This window comes from Scyliorhinus canicula, chromosome 15, assembly GCF_902713615.1.
Source record: "Scyliorhinus canicula chromosome 15, sScyCan1.1, whole genome shotgun sequence".
NCBI classification, from domain to species: domain Eukaryota; kingdom Metazoa; phylum Chordata; class Chondrichthyes; order Carcharhiniformes; family Scyliorhinidae; genus Scyliorhinus; species Scyliorhinus canicula.
Genome location: NC_052160.1, coordinates 57,521,280 through 57,543,294, shown reverse-complemented (window position 1 = coordinate 57,543,294; position 22,015 = coordinate 57,521,280). Strand labels below are relative to the sequence as shown.

General features: G+C 47.4%; 1 protein-coding gene across 2 annotated transcripts in view; it reads right to left on the bottom strand.

Annotated features, from left to right (window-relative positions):
* Nucleotides 1–22,015, bottom strand: part of foxk1 (forkhead box K1) — a 133,316-nt gene that overhangs the window by 53,223 nt on the left and 58,078 nt on the right. For both annotated transcript variants that reach the window (XM_038819982.1, XM_038819983.1), the window contains exon 2: nucleotides 17,862–18,056. In XM_038819982.1, the coding sequence (XP_038675910.1) occupies nucleotides 17,862–18,056 (195 nt within the window). The remainder of the gene's footprint in view (nucleotides 1–17,861; nucleotides 18,057–22,015) is intronic.

Genomic DNA, 22,015 nt, shown 5'->3' with positions numbered 1-22,015 from the left:
GGGGAATTTGAGGAAAAACATTTTTACCCAAAGGGTGGTGATGATCTGGAATGCACTGCTTGGGATAGTTGTAGAGGCTGGTTGCCTCGCATCCCTTAAAAAGTACCTGGATGAGCACTTGGTACGCCATAACATTCAAGGCTATGGGCCAAATGCTGGCAACTGGGATTAGGTAGGTTGGTCAGCTGTTTTTCATGCGTCAGTGTAGACCTGATTAGCCTAAGGACCGCTTCTGCACTGTATTATTCTGTGATTTCAATTCTCCCTTTAAGAGCAGGTCCCTGATCAGGAATGCAGAACAGGTTACTGCAGAAATTCTTAGAATCCTTTGAAAATCCAATGCCGATTACTTAGTAATAATCAACACAAATTATCGAATAAAATTTCACCGCTTATATCAGATATAATCCTTCAACCCGATTAAAATGTGCCAATGCAGGACAGCTGGGCATAGATCCTGGATAGAATACATTCAAGGAAAGAAAGAAGGACAAAATTGGGTTTTTTGAGCATGGAGGTGACGACGGCCGTTTTAAAAGGGAGAGACACAGAAAGTAAAGAGACAAATCATTTACAAAGTCACATAATATGGAGACCAGGGTGGGTGGGTGGTTGGCAAAAGTTTGACCGACAGGCTTTGGGCATTTATAGGAACTTTCAAAGGAATTCTGGACTAGTTTTAACATGCCAACTTTAATCATTAGGGCTAACTACAATTCTAGCTTACGGCAAGGGAGACTAGTGTTGTTTGAACGTTAGAGTGAGAGTTGAGTTATGAAGTGTGTTTTATATCAATGTTTCCAGAAGGAATATCAAACACCGCGATGTAGAATTATTTTGTGGCGACTACATAAATGTCCTAATAAAGTGCTTTCTTTGCTCCTATAATGAGCCCTTGACCTCCAAGAAGAACTATTTAGCAAAATCAAAGATATCTGAGCTGTTGGTGGGATGGGGTGGTAGGAGGGGGGGAAATACAAAAAAAGATGCAGAAGAAAATAGATGATGAAGACAGAGAAAAGAAGAAAAATCCATGAATGCATGCCATTCACCTCCTGTGACCCACCTTTTGCTGGTTTATATTTATGTATTTCACACTTTAAATAGTGATTAGAAATTTGAAAAAAATATATAATAGCAGTCACAAGTGATGCAAGAAAACCAGCGATGCAAAGAGGTTTGGGTGTTTTCACTACAATTTACTAAAACACTGTGCTAAGTAAAAGTGTTGCAACTTGCAAATGACAACCTAAACATGGGACAACTGTTGTCTTGGACACACTTCTATGATTTTAATTAAAATGCACATGTGACGAAAAACATTTTCCGGTCATAAAACAGCAAGAACTATATAAACTTAACTCACCAGTAGGTTTCTAAAAATGTTATGTAAAAATACAAAGAAAGAAAACTCCTTCCAAATCCAACTAGTCTACTTGGAGGGAGAAAGACAAAACTCAATACAATATACACCACCTACATTGTGCACAGTGTTTAGCACAGCTGCCTCACAATGCCACTTTCAATTCCGGACCTGGGTCACTGTCTGTGTGGAGTTTGGACATTCTCCCAGCGTCTGAGTGAGTTTCTCCAGATGCTCTGGCTTCCTCCCACAGTCCAAAGATGTGCTTGTTAGATGGATTGGCCATGCTAAATTGCCCCTCAAGTGCCCAAAAAAGATGTGTCTGTTAATTTAAGGTGTTATTGGGATAGGGCGGTGAGTCGGCTTGGGTGGTGTGCTCTTTCAGAGGGCCGGTGCATACTCGATGGGCCAAATGGCCTCCTTCTGGACTGTCGAGGTTCTATGATTTTAATAGGAATCAAAAAAAGGACTTCCAGTTGCGGTGATGCGGAGCTAAGCCGCACGTTCGGTAGCTCCCGCTATTTTCGGTCTTTTGGGCTCTTTTAGGGCCCGTTGTGGTGCTGGTTGGACTTTTCACGGTGTGGGAACACATCCACTGCGCTCTTCTGCCGGTGGATGGACTGGACCAGGAGCGGAGCGGTTAAAAAATCGGCTTTGGAGTAGAGAAAGGTGCGAGGCAGGAGAAACAAGATGGCGGCAGGCAGGGAGCCGGCAGCGTGGCAGCAGTGGGCGCAGGAGCAGCAGGAGCTGCTTCAGCGAGCTGAAGGCTGAGCTTTTGGAACTGCTTAAGGCCTCGCTGGACAAGCTCATGGCGACTCAGACGGCCCAGGGTGTTGAGATCCGGGAGCTACGGCAAAAGGCCTCGGAGAGCGAGGACGAAATCCTAGGCCTGGCAGTGAAGGTGGAGTCGCACGAGGCGCTCCACAAGAAATGGCAAGCGAGGCTGGAGATGGAGAATCGCTCCCGTCGGAAGAACTTGCGGATCCTGGGCCTCCCGGAGGGGCTGGAAGGTTCGAACTTGGGGGCCTATGTGGCGGTGATGTTGAACTCGCTCATGGGCACGGGGTCATTCCAGGGGCCCTTGGAACTTGAGGGTGCCCATCAAGTGCTGGTGAGGAAGCCCAAGCCGAATGAGCCGCCCAGGGCGATGCTGGTCCGTTTTCACCGTGACCGTGAGTGTGTGCTGAGATGGGCGAAGGAGAGGAGCAGCAAGTGGGAGAATGCAGAGATTCGGATTTATCAGGACTGGCGTGCGGAGGTGGCAAAGAGAAGGGCTGGTTTTAATCGGACGAAGGCAGTGCTTCACGGGAAGGGGATGACGTTTGGCCTGTTACAGCTGGCACGCTGGGGGTAGAGAGAGAGAGAGAGAGCGAGAGCGAGAGAGAGAGAGAGAGAGATGGCGGATAGCTGTGGCAGATACGTAATGGTGAGTGGTAGGCTTCAAGGTGAAAGGGTGGTTCTGGTTAATGTGTACGCCCCCAATTGGGACGATGCAGGTTTCATGCGGCGAATGTTGAGCCAGAGGACCTGGAGTCGGGGGGGGCTTGATTTTGGGAGGGGATTTTAATACGGTGCTGGACCCAGCTCTGGATCGTTTGAGTTCTAAGACGGGCAAGAGGCCAGCGGCGGCCACAGTGCTGAGGGGGTTTATGGATCAGATGGGAGGGTTTTTGAGGCCGGGAGGGAGTTCTCCTTTTTCTCCCATGTCCACAAGGCTTATTCCCGGATTGATTTTTTTGTACTCAGCAGGGCGCTTATCCCGAGAGTGGTGGGGGCGGAGTATTCGGCAATAGTCATATCGGACCACGCTCCGCATTTGGTGGACCTGGAGCTGGGGGAGGGGAAGGATCAACGCCCGCTGTGGAGGCTAGATGTGGGACTTCTGTCAGAGGACGAAGTATGTGGGCATCTGTAGGTGCATAGAGAGGTATTTGGAAGCTAATGATAATGGGGAGGTGCAAGTTGGGGTGGTCTGAGAAGCGTTGAAGGCGGTGGTTAGATGGGAGCTGATATCTATTCGGGCGCACAGGGAAAGGGGGGGACAGGGAGTGGTTGGTGGAAAAATGGTAAGGGTGGACAGGAGGTATGCGGAGGTCCCGGACGAGGGGCTTTTGAGGAAGCGTCGCAGTCTCCAAGCGGAGTTCGATATACTGACCACCCGGAAGGCAGAGGCGCAGTGGAAGAGGGCACAGGAAGCAGTATACGAGTACGGGGAGAAGGAAAGTCGGATGCTGGCCCACCAGCTCCGGAAGCGGGAGGCAGCAAGAGAGATAGGGGGAGTTCGGGATGTAGGAGGGAACCTGTTGCGGGGTGCTAGGGACATTAATGGGGTGCTCAGGTCCTTCTACGAGGAGCTGTACCGGTCGGTGCCCCCTAGGGAGGGGGGCGGGATAGACCGCTTTGTGGACAAGCTGGAGTTCCCAAGAGTGGAGGAGGAGCGGGTTGAGGGGCTGGGGGCCCCAATCGAGTTGGAGGAGCTGATTGAGGCGCTGGGGAGCATGCAGACAGGGAAAGCACCGGGACCTGATGGGTTTCCGGTGGAGTTTTATAAGAAGTTCTCAGACCTGCTGGGCCCGCTGTTAGTGAGGACCCTGAATGAGGCAAGGGAGGGGGGGGCCTTTGCCCCCGACGATGTCTAGGGCAATAATTTCACTGATTCTGAAGCGGGAGAAGGACCCCCTCCAGTGTGGGTCTTACAGGCCGATCTCGCTCCTCAACATGGACGCAAAGTTGTTGGCCAAGGTACTGTCCAGGAGGGTGGAAGATGTGGTCCCGCTGGTTATCCATGAGGACCAGACAGGGTTTGTGAAGGGGAGGCAGCTAAATGTCAATGTGCGGTGGCTACTTAATGTTATAATGATGTCGGCGGCGGATGGGGAGGCGGAAATAGTAGCATTGATGAATGCGGAGAAGGCCTTCGATAGGGTGGATTGGAGCTACCTGTGGGAGGTGCTGAGGAGATTTGGGTTTGGTGAGGGATTCATTAGGTGGGTGAAGCTGCTGTATAGTGCTCCGGTAGCGAGCGTGGTGACAAACGGGAGGAGGTCGGAGGATTTTCGGTTGTCCTGGGGGGCGAGGCAGGGGTGCCCCTTGTCTCCCCTGCTCTTCGCGTTAGCGATTGAGCCCCTGGCCATGGCGCTGAGGGATTCAAAGACCTGGAGGGGGATTGTGCGGGGTGGGGGGGCAACACCGGCTGTCGTTGCATGCGGATGATTTACTGCTGTATATTACCGGGGGGGGGGGGGGGGGGGGGGGTGCCTGAGGTCTTTCGGGCTATAAGCTCAATGTGGGAAAGAGTGAGCTGTTTGTGCTGCACTTGGGGTTTCAGGAGAGGGAGATAGGAGAGCTCCCGTTGAAGAGGGCGGAGAGGAGCTTTAGATATCTGGATGTCCAGATAGCTAGGAGCTGGGGAGCCCTTCATAGGCTAAATTTTTCGAGGCTGGTGGAACAGATGGAGGAGGAGTTCAGGAGGTGGGATGCGTTGCCACTCTCCTTGGCGGGCAGGGTCCAGACGGTTAAGATGACGGTGCACCCAAGGTTTTTGTTTCTCTTCCAATGTTTCCCCATCTTGATCCCGAAGACTTTTTTTAGGAGGGTGAATAAGAGTATCCTGGGGTTTGTGTGGGCGCGGAAGGCCCCGAGAGTGAGGAGGGTATTATTGGAGCGAGGCAGGGAGGTGGGTGGTTTGGCGTTGCCCAACCTGTTTGGGTACTATTGGGCTGCCGGATCCGCAATATACAGCAGTAAATCATCTGCTTACAACGACAGCCGGTGCTTCCTTCCCCCCGCCCCCTCAACTTCTTCCTCGTCTTGTACCATAAAGCTACCTCTGCCTTTCTCTTACCAGAGGTTGTTGATCCATTCCATAGGCTGAGCACCTGCTGCCACATTACCCAAAAGAACATCGACGGTGGTGAAAGATGGTTGCCAACAACAGGGCAGAGATCACAACCAAACTGGCCATCTTTTCAGCAAATGTATTCCCTTAGTTCCAATGTCACAGGACAACAATCATGGACACTGGCTAAATTCTTCCTCAAAATAACTGGCTGTTTAGAGCCCCAAAATTTCCCACAATGCTGGGATTGACTCCGACAGCATCCCACCAATTTGTCTAGCTAGTCACTTTGCCTGCTAGCCGGAGGATTTGACAAGGACTTTGACACGTTCATTAATTATTAACACTTGAATCACCTTGCAACATCAAGCCATAAAACATTTAAAAATATGGTTAGAGATTTTTCAAATGTATAAATAAGGCTCTTTAATCACTAGAGGGAGAAGGAGATAGAGTTCCGATGATAGATTTAGATGGAGAAAGCTTATTTAAAGCTCATTTGGGTGGCTCAAGTGGAGCACAAACAACAGTGCGGACCTGTTGGCTCGAATGGCCTGTTTCTCGGCTATATATTTTAGGTAATTCAATAAATAGCAGAGTGATTCACATCAGAAAGATCTCAGCTAAATTAGCTGATCTCAGCTGCAGTGATAGGACCACTTTGGCTTTCCTCAAACGTCAAAGTGTTAATGTCAGGCTATATACCTTCTCAAATTTCCTGTCAACAACTACATCCAGGCTCACTAAAGAACGTTAGCCCCTTGGTTGAGGTACACTTTCCTTCTCCTCTGCAGTATTGCAATGTTTCTAGTTTTAGCATTTATTTTTAAAATTCATTTTTGGAATATAAGCATTTATTAGCCATCTCTAGTTGTTCAACAAAGATGGTGATTTAAAATACCTGTAAGAGCATGTTGGCACTTTTAACACTCACCTCTGGTTTCTGTTAAAGCTAACTGAAAACCAATTGAACGTTTCAAAACTGTGATTGATAAATTTTTGTTAGATTAAGGATACTAAGGGATATGGAACGATGACAGATGAAATCGAATTAGATACAGCCATGATTCTAATGAACAATGGAACAGACTCAAGAAAAGTCTACTCTTCCTCCTATTATGCTTTGGAACCCCACGTTTAGTCTTGTTCCTTATACACATCTCACTGGATAATGCATCTCAGTAGCCAAGAAAGCAAACACCCCTCTATATTTGAACAGTTTCCAGATTCAGAACAACTCCTTTCTAACTATTTCCCGCTTGACAGCAATGCCAGTGAAATCAGAACTGGAGCCAGATAGATTGAAGCCCGTATCCCTGCACACCATAAATTATGAGCTGTTCCATTGCACTCTCAAAATCCTAATCAGCTCATATCTAGCCATCTCACAGGAACTATCCTACTTTTGTGATAACCAAAAATAATTTTCAACTAGAATCTTCAGGAGTTGTTCAAAGTACACCCAACCTATACTCTTATAATACTCAACTGAATTCTGATCTAGCATTCCACTGACTATTCCCAGTGTAATCTTCTGTCTAATGCATGGCACCATATTTCTCCATATCAAACAGCGCAAATAATGTCACTTTTGTTATAGTCAGCGTAGTCATTTTTGCTTTTCTTATTCATTCATGGGATGTTAGCTGAGCTGGGAAGTTGATGATTTATTGCCCACTGCCAACTGCCCTGGAGACGGTGGTGGTGAGCCAACTTCGTGAATGCCTACAGTCCAGGTGAAGCAGTCCACAGAGGATGCTGTAATGCTTTTTTGGGTGTGTGTGTGTGTGTGTGTGTGTGGTGGGGGGATACGACGCTTGACTAGTTGCTGCAGTGCATCTTGTCGATAGTACACAAGAATGCCACCGTGTGCTAGTGGTGGTGGCAGTGAGTGCTTAAGGTGGTGGCTGGGGTGCTTTGTCCTTCTGCAGGGCTGTTGGAGCTGCATTCATCCAGGCACATGAGAGTGTTCCATCACACTCCTGACTTGTGCCTCATCGTTAATTGTACTTAAATTTCAGTCATCTAAAATACACCAACCTATTTTATTTGAAAATGTGTCCGAGGCCCAAAAGCTGCTTCATCAACAACCTTCCCTCCAGCATAAGGTCACAAGCGAGGATATTCACTGCATGATGTTCCGCAGCATTTGCAACTTCTCAGATACTGAAGCAGTCCATGTCCAAATGCAGCAAGATGTGGAAAATATCCAGGCTTAGGCAGATAAACGGCAAGTAATATTTGGGTCACTCAAATGCCGGGCAAGGACCATCTTTGACAAATAATTTAGCCATCGACCCCGAGATTCAATTATATTACCATGATCAACATCATGAGGATTATTATTGACCAGAAACTGAACTGGAAAATCCACATAAATACTGTGGCTACAAGAATCGGTCAGAGGCAGGGAATTCTGCAGTCAGTGACATGTCTCTCGACTCCCCAAAGTCTGTCAACCATCTACAAGGCACAAATCAGGAGTCTGATAGAAAACTCCATGGCTCCATCAACATTCAAGCAGCTCAATCCAGGACAAAGCAGCCCACTTGATCGTGACCCCCTTCCAGTAACTTTTTAAAAAATATATTTTTATTCAACAAGTTCTGTTTAGAACATACAAAATATTCCATTCAAACAAATTTTACATTATTACAACAACAAAATATCCCAACGGAACCCCACCCAATCTAACCCAGCCCCGAAAGAAAGCCTTAGCAGACTGACCATCCCACTCCCCCATCAGCTGACAGTAACCAGCTCCCTAAAAAAAAGGTAATCAACAGCTGCCACCTGGAGTAAAATCCATCCACTGACCCTCTCATAGCATATTTTATCTTCTCCAGGTGCAGAAAATCCACCAGGTCCCCAAATCATGCCGAAGCCTTAGGCGACGCCGGGGACCTCCACCCGAGCAAGACTCATCTTCGTCTCCAGGTTATCTGCCTTTTTCCCCTCCTGCAACTCTGAAACTTCAAAGGTGGCCACTATCAGGCACAGCTCCACCTTCAGCCCTAGAATTCCTTATGTTATTTTGAAAAAGACCCAAAAGTCAGCAAGCCTGGGGCAAGACCTCTTTACTTCTTCCAAAGAATTTTGCTCTGTCGGCAACATCTTCCCTGAGATACTTCCCTCCCCTATCTCATCCAAAGACAGAACCCTATCCAAAAGTGAAGGCGCTGGCACTTTTGCTAAAAAACTAAAGAAGCTCTTTATGCACAAAGTCTGACACCTGCAGATATATAAATACATTCCCTCTTGGAAGCTGAAACTTCTCTGAAATCTCTTCTAACCCTGCAAACATACCCTCAAAAAATAAGTCTCCAAACCTCGCTCACCCCTCCTTCTCCCATTCCCTGAACCTAGTCCAGATGGCACAAACCTATGATTCCTATAGATTGGCACCAACAGTGACAAAAGTGGCTAATTTAAAATGCTGCCTAAATTGGCTCAAGATTCTCATCGAGGCTATTACCACTGGGTTCAACAGAAATCTTACCGGAGAGAACGGGAGCGGGGCGGTAACAAGAGCCCTCAAGCTCCATCCTGTACAAGAAGCCTCCTCCATCTGCCCCCAGAAAATCCTTGGAAGAATATTCATTTTCACCATCTGGACGCTTCCTGCCAAAATCAAAGATAGGAAATCCCACCTCTATAAATCAGCCTTCAAGGGCAGCACGGTGGCACAGTGGTTAGCATTGCTGCATACGGCGCTGAGGACCTGGGTTCGAATCCCAGCCCTGGGTCACTGTCTATAAGGGGTTTGCACATTCTCCCCGTGTCTGCGTGGGTATCGCCCCCACAACCCAAAATATGTGCAGGTTAGGTGGATTGGCCACATTAAATTGCCCCTTAATTGGAAAAAATAATTGGGTACACTAAATTTTTTTTAAAAAAAATCTTTTAAAAAATAAATAAATCAGCCTTCACCCCATCAGCCAGACTGGCCAAGTTAAGTTTATGGAGCGAGGTCCAATCACGAACCACCCAAGTTCTCAGATATCGGAAACTAATCTTGACCGGACAAAACGGTAGTCTTCCCAAATCAGCTCCACTTCCCGGGAAGTTCATCGGAAAAAAGAATAATTGTATCCCGAGAAGGAACCAAACTTCCTGATCATCTCCCCCACATTTAAGAGAGGATACGTAACGTACAACAACAAATCGTCCGCATTCAGCGACACCCTATGCTCCTTCCCTCCCCGTTCTATCCCCCTCCAACTTAGAAGATGATCCAAGCACAATGGCTAGCGGCTCAATTACTAAAGCAAACGGCAGCGGGGATAATAGGCATCCCTGCCTCGTACCCCTGTTCAATCAAAAGTACCTAGAGCTCAGGGCATTGGGACAGACATTCGCAGTGGGAGCCCTATACAAAAGCCTAACCCAGGATATAAATTTCAGCCCAAAACCAAATCGCTCTCTAATCTCAAAAAAAGTACCTCCATTCTTCCACACCATGCATCCATAACAGTCCCCCGACCCAAACCCAACTTTAGTATACAACATTATGGGAAGAAAACAGAAAACTACATCCCAATCTCCTCCCTCCAAAAGTTCCAATAATACAATAAACAACCCCCAGATACACCCAGATATAACCCCGAACAGCAAATTCCATTACTACAACATGCCCCACCCCCATTTTACACCCACCACACGTACAACAAAAAAATTAATAAATACAGGAGAACTCAAGAATAAACAAACAAAAAGGATCGTAGTCCTCAAAGCCTTCAATTCCCCTCTCCTCCACCCAAAATCGATGTTTATTAACATAGTAATTCGCTTCCTCCAGTGCGCCAAAATAATAATCTGTCTCTGAAAATAACACGAAGACCAGCCGTGTACACCATCCCAAAATGCTGTTGCTTCTGTAGAGGGCCACCTTGGCCTTATTGAACGCCGCGTGCCCTCTTGCCAAATCTGCCATGGCACCTTGATATATTCGGATGGGTGTCCCTCCCATCTACACTCCTTCGTCCATCTCAGGATCCACGCTTTATCCAGATAACTGTGGAACTGGACAATTACAGTAGTCCCCCGTTATACCGCGCTCCGCAATACCGCGGTTCGCGATATACGGCGGGGGGGCTTATGGATCCCAACTGTCAGCTTCCCTCTCCGGATCAAAGTGAGCCGGCCGCTGAAATTGACACTGCCGGCTGAAATTGACACTGCCGGCTGCTCCTCTCTCACTGAGATTCAGTGAGAGAGGAGCAGCTCACACAACGTCCGGAAGTGGATAGTGCAGAGCTACAGCTGGTACCTCCATAGTGGTTGAGGTAGGGTGGGGGTGTGGAGAAAGGCCTGAACTGCAGGGGTTTGGGACCGAGGAGAGATGCGACACCCCCCTGCCACTTGTTCCCAAACCACCGAGTTGACAGCCCTGACACCTAAAACTGAATCCCAGCCTTGCCTTTGAAACTGACATGCAGCGCAGCGTGCAAGCGTGTGCGGCAGATGGGGTGCAGACAGCAAGACCTTGTAAGTTCCTGGTAAGTTTCTGTGGGTTTTTTAAATTAGATCCACGATGGGGGTTTTAAATTTATTTTAAAATCTATGCATGCGCTTCCCATTGTGAGTCTACGGGGGTCTGACCTCTCCCCCCGCCCCCCGTAGACTCACAATGGGAAGCGCATGCATAGATTTTAAAATAAATTTAAAACCCCCATCGTGGATATCCGCGGCTCGGATGCAACGCGGGTGGCTGTCTTGGACCCCAACACCCGCGTTATAAAGGGGGACTACGGTATTGCCCGTGGTGACTCCCCCGATCTGGGCTTCTGTCACAGCGATTGGTGGACCTGGTCCAATTCAGGAGGGATCGAAAAGACCTCCTCCCCCACCAACTTTGCAAACATCGTAGAAACATGGTCCGTGGTGCTTGTACCTTCCAAAATGTCCAATAATCCTTAAATTCTAGGCAACACGGTGGCGCAGTGGTTAGCATTGCTGCCTCACAGCACCGAGGTCCCAGGTTCGATCCCAGCTCTGGGTCTGTGTGGAGTTTGCACATTCTCCCCGTGTTTACGTGCGTTTCACCTCCACAACCCAAGAAAAAAAAAAAATGTGCCGTGTCTGCGTGGGTTTCGCCCCCACAACCCAAAAATGTGCAGGTTAGGTGGATTGGCCACGCTAAATTGCCCCTTAATTGGAAAAAATAATTGGGTAATCTAAATTTAAAAAATAAAAAAAAAGAAAAAAAAATGTGTAGGTTAGGTGGATTGGCCATGCTAAATTGCCCCTTAATTGGAAAAAAAATGAATTGGGTACTCTAAATTTATTTTTAAAATAATCCTTAAATTCTGATGTCTGGAGCAGTTCACCATCGACCTTTGACCTTTAAAACCTTTCACTCCCCTGTCAACAACGCCATCTCTGCCTCCAACAAGACAATCTGATCACGGTGATCAGCGAGTGCCTCTTCTACCTTCTTAATTGTCGTCCCCTGTACCTTCACGTGCTGATCCAACCTGTCCACGGTCTGACGAATAGGTGCCACAGTCCCCTCAATCGCCTTCATCAGATCTTCAGCAACCGCTTGTCGCTGTTTCTTAAATTCCCCCGCCAAGAATTCCACCAACTTCTTGGTCGTCCACTGAGGGGGCAACAACACCACAGAAACCTCCGCCATTTTCTCCCCTTCTGAGGCTCGAGACTCTTCTGGACAAAGATCCCTTGTCCGATTTATGCTGAGTATTATACCCCTTAGACATCACTCGAAAGGGATGATCAAATTCAGTCACACTACCAATTTCTTCCTTTAAACAAAAACCCTGTTAAATGGGTAAAAAGAGTCAAAAGCCAAATCCCCAGGCAAAACTCACCTCGTGTGCGGCTGCTCACCTCATAGCCACCACCAGAAGTCCCTTTTTCACTAACTTAAACATTGACACCCTCCACCACCAGTGCATGCGAAAGCAGCATGTATCATATGCAATGCACTGCAGCAACTCACCAAGGCTTCTCCAACAGCACCTTCCAAACCCATGACCTCCACCATCTAAAAGGACAGGGCTGCAGATACAAGCGGTGGTGTTCCAATGCCAGATCCCCTATGATTTAAGAATTACATGGTCATCCTTTCACTGTCGCTGGGTCAAAATCCTGGAATTCCCTTCCTGACAGCACTTTGGATGTACCTGCACTCCATGGATTGCAGCGGTTCATGAAGGCAGCTCACCACCACCTTCCCAAGGGAATTACAGATGGGCAACAAATGCTGACCTTTCCATTGATACCCACATCCTGTGAAAGAATAAGAAAAAATGCATAGCTATACTTTGTTAAACAGCAATCACTTTGGGGGCTATAATGTTCAATCGGTCCAGCTTCATTCAAATGGATTCGAACATCATCTGCGTTCTCAATCATTGGCGGCATATAATCCAGCCAAGTCTTAGTTTGCAGTACATCTTAAAACTAAAAAAAAGCTTCACCTTGGAAGTGGTGCTGACAATCATTTAAAATTACATTAACATTTCTCAGCACCAGTAACTAGCATTAGGCCGTTTTGAGTCTTTTCCATACATTTTTTAAAAATTAAAAAAGTAGGAAATGCTGACTGCCCCACATCACAGCAGCTGTCTTGAGCACTGATGGATGGGGCAAGAGGGTATTCGACAACAGATGCACAGTTTTCATATCTTCAATGAATTTACTTGGTCTCACAAGTATGCTTGCATTGTGAGAAACCAGCAATGAATCAAATTCTGACCTCTTTGCATCTCTTCATGCTTCAGGAAATACTGTACAGTCCTTTCCATCTCATGACATTTGCTACACATATTCCACTAAAGATCAATCTATAATTTCAATGGCTTTTCTTGCCGCCTGCTGGAATAAGAATGTTAAAATTTGCACGGGACTCTGGTCAGGAGGCACTTTGAATACGGTGCACGGTTCCATTGTAGAATACCATAAAAAGGAGATAGCAGCATCGGAGGAAGTGCACAAAGGATTTGCAAGGATGTTACAAGAAACAAGAAGAAGATTACAGCAATGGGGACAGATTGTACAGGTTGGGGCTTATTTCTTAAGAGAAGAATTTGAGGCCTTTGAAACTATGACTGGGTTGGGCACAGTAGGTATGAAGAGGCATTTTCCAATTTCATGGGGAGATGGTGGTGTAGTCGCAATGTCACTGGAATAGCAATCTTGGGGCCCAGGCTAACGTTCCAGGGAGCGTGGGTTCAAATCCCACCTCAGCAGCTAGTGAAATTTTAAATTTAAATTCAATTAATAAATCATAGAATTTGATTATCATAGAATTTACAATGCAGAAGAAGGAGGCCATTCGGCCCATCGAGTCTGCACCGGCTCTTGGAAAGAGCACCCTACCCAAGGTCAACACCTCCACCCTATCCCCATAACCCAGTAACCCCACCCAACACGAAGGGCAATTTTGAACACTAAGGGCAATTTATCATGGCCAATCCACCTAACCTGCACATCTTTGGACTGTGGGAGGAAACCGGAGCACCCGGAGGAAACCCATGCACAAACGGGATGTGCAGACTCCGCACAGACAGTGACCCAAGCCAGAATCGAACCTGGGACCCTGGAGCTGTGAAGCAATTGCGCTATCCACAATGCTACCGTGCTGCCCTTCATCTGGAATATAAAGCTAGTCTCCATAACGGTGACTATCATCGACTGTCGCAAATATCCAACTAGTTCATTAGTGTCCTTCAAGTAAGGAAAGTGGTCATCCTTACCCAGTCTGGCCTACATGTGACTCTGGGCCCATAGGCATGTGATTTGACTCTTAACTGCCCTCTGGAATGGCCCTTGCAAGCCACTCAGTTCAAGCAACAAATACTGACCTTGTCAACACTCGCCTCATTCCATGAAAGAATTCTTTAAAACTTGTGGGAGAATCCAAAACTAGGAGCCATAATACAAGTTACCAATAAATCTAAATCAGAAAGTAACGGTTATTTACTCAAGAGTCAAACTCGCTACCACAGGAAGTGGGTGAGGCAAATATCTTAGATACTTTCAAATGGAAACTAGATGGGTACATGAGAAAAGGGAAATTGATATGGTGAAAGGCTAAAGATGAGGTGGATGAATTGTAGACAACCAACATGGAGTATAAACTAAATGGACTGTTTCTGTGCTGCATATTCTATCCATTTCTATATAACTGCCCCAGCTGTGTATGTACAGAAATACGGGTCTCCTTAGGTTGATACTACCTTCCAAAAACTAAAGGGAAAGCAATTCCAGATGAAACTGGGACAGAGGCCACTCTTCCCAAATGAAACCAAGAAAAGTTATAATATATGGGTGATTGCAATCTCGTACAATAACATGTTGGCTTCAATAAAATGGGACATGTCAAATTTAAGCTAATCGACATAGGAATACAGCTATTTACCAGAGGAGGGCAACATTTCACTTTACAACTTCAAATGCTTAATAAAATTAAACCATTTAAACGAAGAACCTCTGGCTTGCACCATTTAACACTGTATTCGAAAATTGGGCCCGAATCCGATCAGCATAATTATACCGGTAGCGATACTAATCATCTGCATTTAAGAAAATCTTCTACTGTTCACACTTGAACTTTATACAAGGGTTCTTCGACACTACGAATAATAATTTAAAAAACAGGCACAATTGTCTCGCACACTTGGTCAATTCAATCAAAGGAGATAATACAGTTACTGTAACTAAAGCTGGTTTGTGCAGAATTTATTCTACTAATGAAACGAGGACCAAAGCTAAATTTATCCAGGCTATTGAGCAAATACCTCCATTCTCTCCTGTCAAACACTTTCACAGATGTCCCTGGGGTATTCACCGCAAGTAGTTTGAAAGTGCGTGCAAGTTTGCTCAGATCAACAGCCTTTTACAAATCATACCTGATCATTATAATATGTGGAATCACTGCTTCCATGAACAATGTTAACATCTTCATCATCTCTTTGCAGTCAATATTTAAAAACAAGATAAATCTATAGCTATAAACACTGGAGTTTGCCAACACTGAAATCAAGAGCACTACTGAGAGTTTTGGAACCAAAGATATCCAAAAGACTTCCAGGAATATTGCCTCCAAATTGGGAAGGAATGTATTCTGTACTCACCCAAGCCCAACAGCACATCCCCCTATGTCCAGCCCCACCAGCTGGAAAGCTTTCAAGATCAGCTAGCTGTAAAAAGACCTCCTGCCTGGCCACGTTTGGAGCTCGGTTAGCTTTTTAAAATTGGATAAAATCAAACCGGTCTAACTTTGTAATCAACAGTCTTCAAAACAAGGCCCATACTCAAACCCACCAACTCCCACAGTTACCTCGACTACAGCTCCTCACACCCTGGGCGGGATTCTCCCAACCCTGGGCCGGGCGGGAGAATCCATGCGAACAGGCCAACACGGCCCGACGCTGGCACGTGATTCTCCGCAAGGCGTGGTTGGCGCAATGCCGGTCGTGGGCCACTCTATGCAGCCGGCCTGCTGATTCTCTGGCCCGCATGGGCCGAGCGGTTGTAAGAAAAGAGCCGAGTCCCGCCGGTGTCGTTCTAACCTGCTCTGGTCCGGCGGGACCTCGGCGTGTAAGGGTCGGGTGGCGGCCTGGGGGTGGGGTGGGTGGGGGGGGAGACGATAGAGACGATCCGACCCCGGAGGGCCTCCGATGTGGCCCGGCCCGTGATCGGGACCCACCGATCGGCGGGCTGGTCTCGTGGCTGGGGGCCTCCTTTCCTACACGCCGGCCCCTGTAGTCCTGCGCCATGTTGCGTCGGGGCCGGTGCGTTGAAGGAGGCCACTGCGCATGACCTCATTGGCGCCGGCGCAACTGCGCATGCGCGGATCCCGCGGCGCAGTTCGCGCCAGGATCTGCAGCTGTAGGGGCCAGAATTAGTCGTGGGAGCGGCCCCTTCACGCTGTTGTAAAACGCGGCGGCGTTGACACTGCTGTGGGATTGGAGAATCCCACCCCCTGCTTCCTGTAAAGACTCCATCCCATTCTCCCAGTTTCTTCACCTGTTTTACATCTGTTCTGAAGATGCCACCTTGCAATCGGAGTCTGAACAACACCTGGCCCATTACCTCCTTTGTCCTCATCGTTTAAGAACCCAAACACTCCTTTCAGGTGAAGCAACATTTCAAGCACCTCCATCAATTCGGTCTATTGTATTCGCTGCTCCAACTGTGATCCCCTCTACATTACTGGGTGACCACTTTGCACCATGAGCATAATCCAACCATCCTGATCACTTGCCATTTTAGCTCAGCATCTTGCTCTCATGTCCATCCTTGGCCTGCTGCAAAGCTCCAGTTAAGCCCAACGCAAGCTGGAGGTGCATCATCTCATCTTCCAATTATGGACATTACAGCCCTCAGGACTGAAAATGACTCAACAACTTTAGACTGTGACCTTCCTCCGCCACCTTTACCTTTCTTTATATCCCAAACATTTATTTATTCCTATGGAAAAATACTTCCTCCCCCACAGGGCCATCTGACATTTGTTCTTAAATTTTGCTGCATCTTTGTTGCAGTCTCTCCTAGCTCCCACTAATAATTATTCCACCCACTCTTATATATAATCACATCTTTCCCTCTCTTTAATTCAGAAGGGTCACGAGGACTCTAAACTTTAATCCTGTTTCCGTCCCCATGGTTGCTGACAGACCTGCTGAGTTTATCCAGCATTCTCTCTTTTTGTTCCATATTCAAGAGATTTCTGCCCAAGATTCCGACTAGTATAGGAGGACTATACAACTCACAAAAGTTAATTTTAACGGGGTTCGTCTCCAACTCTGTTCTATTCCTGGTGGCAATTTGCTGCAGCTGCCTCATCTTGTGCAGCCATCTTAAAATAAAATTTCAACCCCCCCCCCCCCCCCCCCCCCCCCCCCGCACCAAGTATGATGTTCCTCTCTATTTTTACTTCAGGCTATTTTTTAAACCCATTTCAAATTAACATTCCTTCTTTCGGCTATTTATTTCTTAAATTTTAGTTTTTAAAAGTGTTACTATTCTTTTGGGGAACGACAAATCCTGCCCACTCAACACAACCCCTGCTCCCGCCCCTCACCATTGAAAAACAAAACTGGCCTCTGGGGTTTTGGAGAAAAAAATGAATCAGCCTTTGAAGCTGGTTTCCACCCCACCTACACATCGAACAGAGCGATAGCAAAGTTACCTTCTTCACGGAGCTAACAGCCCAACTGCGCATATACAAGGTAATCCTTACTGCATCACAGGCAAGTTAATAAAAAACTGGTTTCAGTCACATAATAGGGAGCATGATAGAAGAATTGTCTCTATAGGTATTATTAAAAATAAGTTGTCTGAAATTACCCAAAAACATATAGTTCAATGCATTGCTAACAAACTCTGCTCCCACGTTTGTGTTGCTCTTACTGAACACACACAACAAAAAATTCCAACTTAGCAAAGAACTAAAATAAAACCTGGTTCCCAATGCTCTGTCCTGGGAGATCAAAGCAGGATTTTGTAACCACAATTCTTTTGCAGCAAACTGCCCACATCAGGGTAGCCTAGGTCACTGTTGCAGTCAAGTCACATGCACTCGCCCCAATATCCAACAGCAAGTCTCTTCCACCTCCAATTGGGACAGACAGTGCCACGCCCTCATTGGAGACCACACAGACACAATTCTCGGTGTTTTGAGGTTCCTACCTGATGGTACCAGTGGGTGAGGGGATGGGACTGACCAAGTCGATATTTGGATCAGGAATGTTAATTTTGAGTGGCGAGATCTGTGGGCGGAGTGGACGGATGGGAGATGGTGGCTGCTCCTCCTTCACCTCCTGTTTACTGTAAAGCGATGTAAATGTAATCTTTATCACAGTGCTGGGAAAACGAAACATACACCTGAAAGGAGAAAGGAAAAGAGTCAGCAAGGGATGGATGGAAAATAATAAATCACAAACTTCCCAAATAGGATATTAATGTAACAGATTTAGCTACATGAACAAGGCTATTATTTCTCTCACTACATTAACTATTAAGACGCAAAAGATTATGGTGTCAAATCTTATTACAAACTTTCTGGTACCTATCAAAAATCAAGTATGCTGGCATTTCCTTCTTTAGCGTTAGTCAACATTACACAAACAGGAGGACTTCCGGTGGCAACATGTAGGTGGAGGTCGCACGTTGGGTGGCTCCCGCTAGTGTTCTTGTTTTTTTTGTCCCTTTTCACCCAGTTTTGGTGGGATCGTTTATGAGCAGTCTTCAATAAAAATGGGAATTCTAAGAGAGCTAAACCGCAACGAAAGAATACAGCGCAGAGAGAGATGAGCGCTAGTCCGCCTGTGGGCCAGGTTCAGTGTGGAAGTTCTAGGGGAGCGAAGATGGCGGGAACAAGCTCGCCAGGTGGGGCTGCGCCATTACATAGACATGCTGGCCGAGATGATGCCGGTGGAGTTTGAGCAGCAGTTTGCCAAGCATTTTGAGCGACATGGGAAGGGGATGATGGGACTACTCAAATAGTTGGTGGAAGATATGCTGTCCCCGATAAAGAAGGCTCTTGGAAAGACTTCGGAGATGGTGTGGGAGCATGGTGTGGTGTTAAAGGGGGTGGAGGAGGCATTGTCGCAGCACAACGACCAGCTCGCCTTGCTGGGAGAGTAGGTGAAGGTGGAAGAAAATAATAAAGGGCTGAGAGCCAATGTAGAGGACCTGGAGGTCACAGCGGCAGAATCTTCTGATTGTGGGGCTGCCTGAGGGGCTGAAGGGCCTGAGGTCGAAGGGGTACTATTCAAGGTTGTTCACCAAGTTGTTGGGGGAGGAGAACACCTCCCTCTTTGAGCCGGATAGGGCTTATCGGTCACTTCAGCCGAAGCCCTAGGCGAATGATCCACCAAGAGCTGTGATAGTCTGTTTTCACAGCTATCAGATGAAGGAGAAGGTCTTGAGATGAGCCAAACAGAATCAGGAGGTGAAGTGGGAAGGCAGTGGTATTCGTATATAACAGGACATCATGGTGGAGCTGGCAAGAAGGCGGGCGACCTTTAATAGGGAGAAGGCAGCACTTTACAAAAGGTTGTGCAGTTCGGGGTGGTCTGCCTGGCAAAGCTGAGAATTACATATAATTCGAAGGACCATTTATTTTGAGACTGTGGACTTTGATTTCTTATGTTGTGATTGGGAGGAGATGGCTTGGGGACGGTGGAATATGTATCAGGGCTTTTTTTAACCTTTGTTTGGTGTTTAACATATTTGGTTGTTTAGGAGGGTTGGGTGTGGGAGGGGGTGGTTCTCTGTTGGCTTTTGTGTTAGGAATGTGGAGGGTGGGGACTCTGGCGGGGCACCTCATTAACAACCTTAAGTTGGCTCGTGAACGGGAGTGAGGCGGCCAGAGGGGCTGCGGCCAGTCGAACCTGTGTGTTGACAGGAGGTGTGAATGCTGGGGTATGCCCCGCGGGTGGTCATGGCTGATAGTAGGGGGAGGTGGGAGAGAGCCCCCAGTCCGAATGGTAATATGGAATGTGCGGGGGCTGGGTGGACTGGTGAAGCAGGCGAGTCTTTTCGCATTTGAAGAGCTCGAGAGCCGATGTGGTGCTGCTGCAGGAGACCCAAGTGAGGATGAAGGACCAGGTACAGCTTCGGAAGGGTTGGGTGAGCCAGGTGTTTCACTAGGGCAGCAGAGCCCTGGGGGAAGTGGTACTGGTGGGTAAGAGAGTTAGGTTTCAGATGGAGAAGGTGGTGGCAGGTAAGGGTGGCAGATTCATTATAGTAACGGGCGCTTTGCTGGTGTACGTTGGTTAGCGCATTGCCCCGTATTGGGATGGTGTAGGGTTCATGAAGAGGTTGGGGGGAGCAGACCCAAGGTGGTTCTCACATCCAGGAGGTATTCCTTTTCTTTGCCAGTGCATAATTTATATTCAAGGATTGATTTCGTTATTATGAGACGGTCGTTGTTGTCAGAGGTGAGGAAAGGGGAATACTCGGCGATAGTTATTTCAGATCATGCTCCGCACTTGGTGGATGTGATCTTGGAGAAGTGGACTGCACAGAGGCCAGGGTGGAGGATGGATGTGGGGCTGCTTTCGGGTTTTATGGGAGGATGGCAAAGGTGATTGACGATTATGTGGGGAGGTCTCATCGTTGGTGGTATGGGAAGCACTGATGTCTGTGGTAAGGAGTGAGATCACCTCATATACGGCGCAGGTGGATAGAGAGGAAAGAGAGGAGTGGCAGCGGCTGGTAGATTCAATTTTGGAAGTTGATGGAAAGTATGCGGAAAATCCCCCTCCAGATCTTTTGGCCAGTAGAATTGAACCGCAGGCGCAGTTTGACTTTTTGTTCACAGGGAAAGCGGTACGCCAGTTGAGGCGGGCAAAGAGTGTGGTGTACGAATACTGGGAGAAGGCCAGTGGCTTGCTAGCGGGACAGCTCCGCTGGCAGGCAGCCTACGGGGAGATTGTTCAAGTTCGGGATGTGGTGAAGGGGCTGGTGACGGCTTTGGTGCAGATGAATAGGAGCTAGTGGGGATTGAGGGGGCTTTGGACTGTGATAGTGAAAATGCAAATGGGTAAAGCATTGAGGCTGGATGGGTTCCCAGTGGAATTTTATAAGATGTTTTCGGACAGGCTGGAGCTACTGCTGGTGGAGATGTTTGTGGGGTTTGTAAAGGGTAGGCAAGTGTCCTCGAATGTGCGGCGCTTGCTAAATGTGGTGCTGCTCCACCAGAAGGTGATTGGAGGGAGAGCAGGTGGTGGTGGCGTTGGATGCAGAGAAGGCGTTTAATCGAGTAGAGTTATTTGTTTGCAGTGTTGGAACGTCTTGGGATTGGGCCTACGTTTGTGGCGTGGGTCAAAATTGTTGCATAAAGAATCGAAGACGAGTGTCTGTATAAATGAGGTGAACTTGGGATATTTTCAGCTGCATAGGGGAACGAGACAGGGGTATCCCATGTTCCCCCTTTTGTTTGTGCTGGCGATAGAACCCTTAACCATTGTGCTGAGGCTCGGATAAGTGATGGGGAGGATGTTTGCCGACGACCTTTTGTTGTACATTTCCAACCTGGTTCCCACAGTGGGGCAGATAATAGGGCTGCTCAAGCAATTTGAGGCTTTTCGGCATACAAATTGAATTTGTAGAAGACTAAGTGCTTTAAATCTCCTCACTGGGACTGGAACTGGTTTGGGGGGATTGCCATTTCATGTGGCGATTATGCACTTCAGGCATCTGGGGTGCAGTTGGCTCAAGATTGGGCCAGGTTCTGTAAATTGAATTATACGAGCCTGGTGGGCAGGGACAAGGCAGATTTCTTGAGGTAGGACAGTCTCCCCTCTCATTGGCAGGCCAGGTACAGGTGGTAACGGTGAATGTTTTGCCGCTGTTTTGATTTTTAATCCAGTTGATTTCATTTGTTGGGCAGGTACGGTAGCAAGGATTCGGAAGATGGTGTTTCAGTGAGGGTGACAGCCAGGGGTTTCTGCCAAACATGTAGTATTATTATTGGGCGGCGAACAGCAAGAAGATACGGGCAGGGATAGGGAGCCAGAGGCAATGTGGGTGAGGATGGAGGCACGCTCTAATTGGGGTTGTGGGTGCTGGCAACGGTGCCGCTCCCATTTGCCCCAGGGAAATATTCAGGTAGTCCGGTGGTGGTGGCCACACTGAAGATATGGAGGCAATTTCAGCAGCATTTTAAGTTAGGGGTGGGGTTGAAGCAGATGCCAATCATTTGTCTTAGCCAGCATGATTAGATGCTAGGTTTCAGGACTTTGGGGGGGTGGCTTTAGGTATATGTAGGTGCAGGATTTTGCAAGGAAGGTTTACCTACATTTCCAGTGATATTGCTCTCCTCGTTGTTGGAGGGA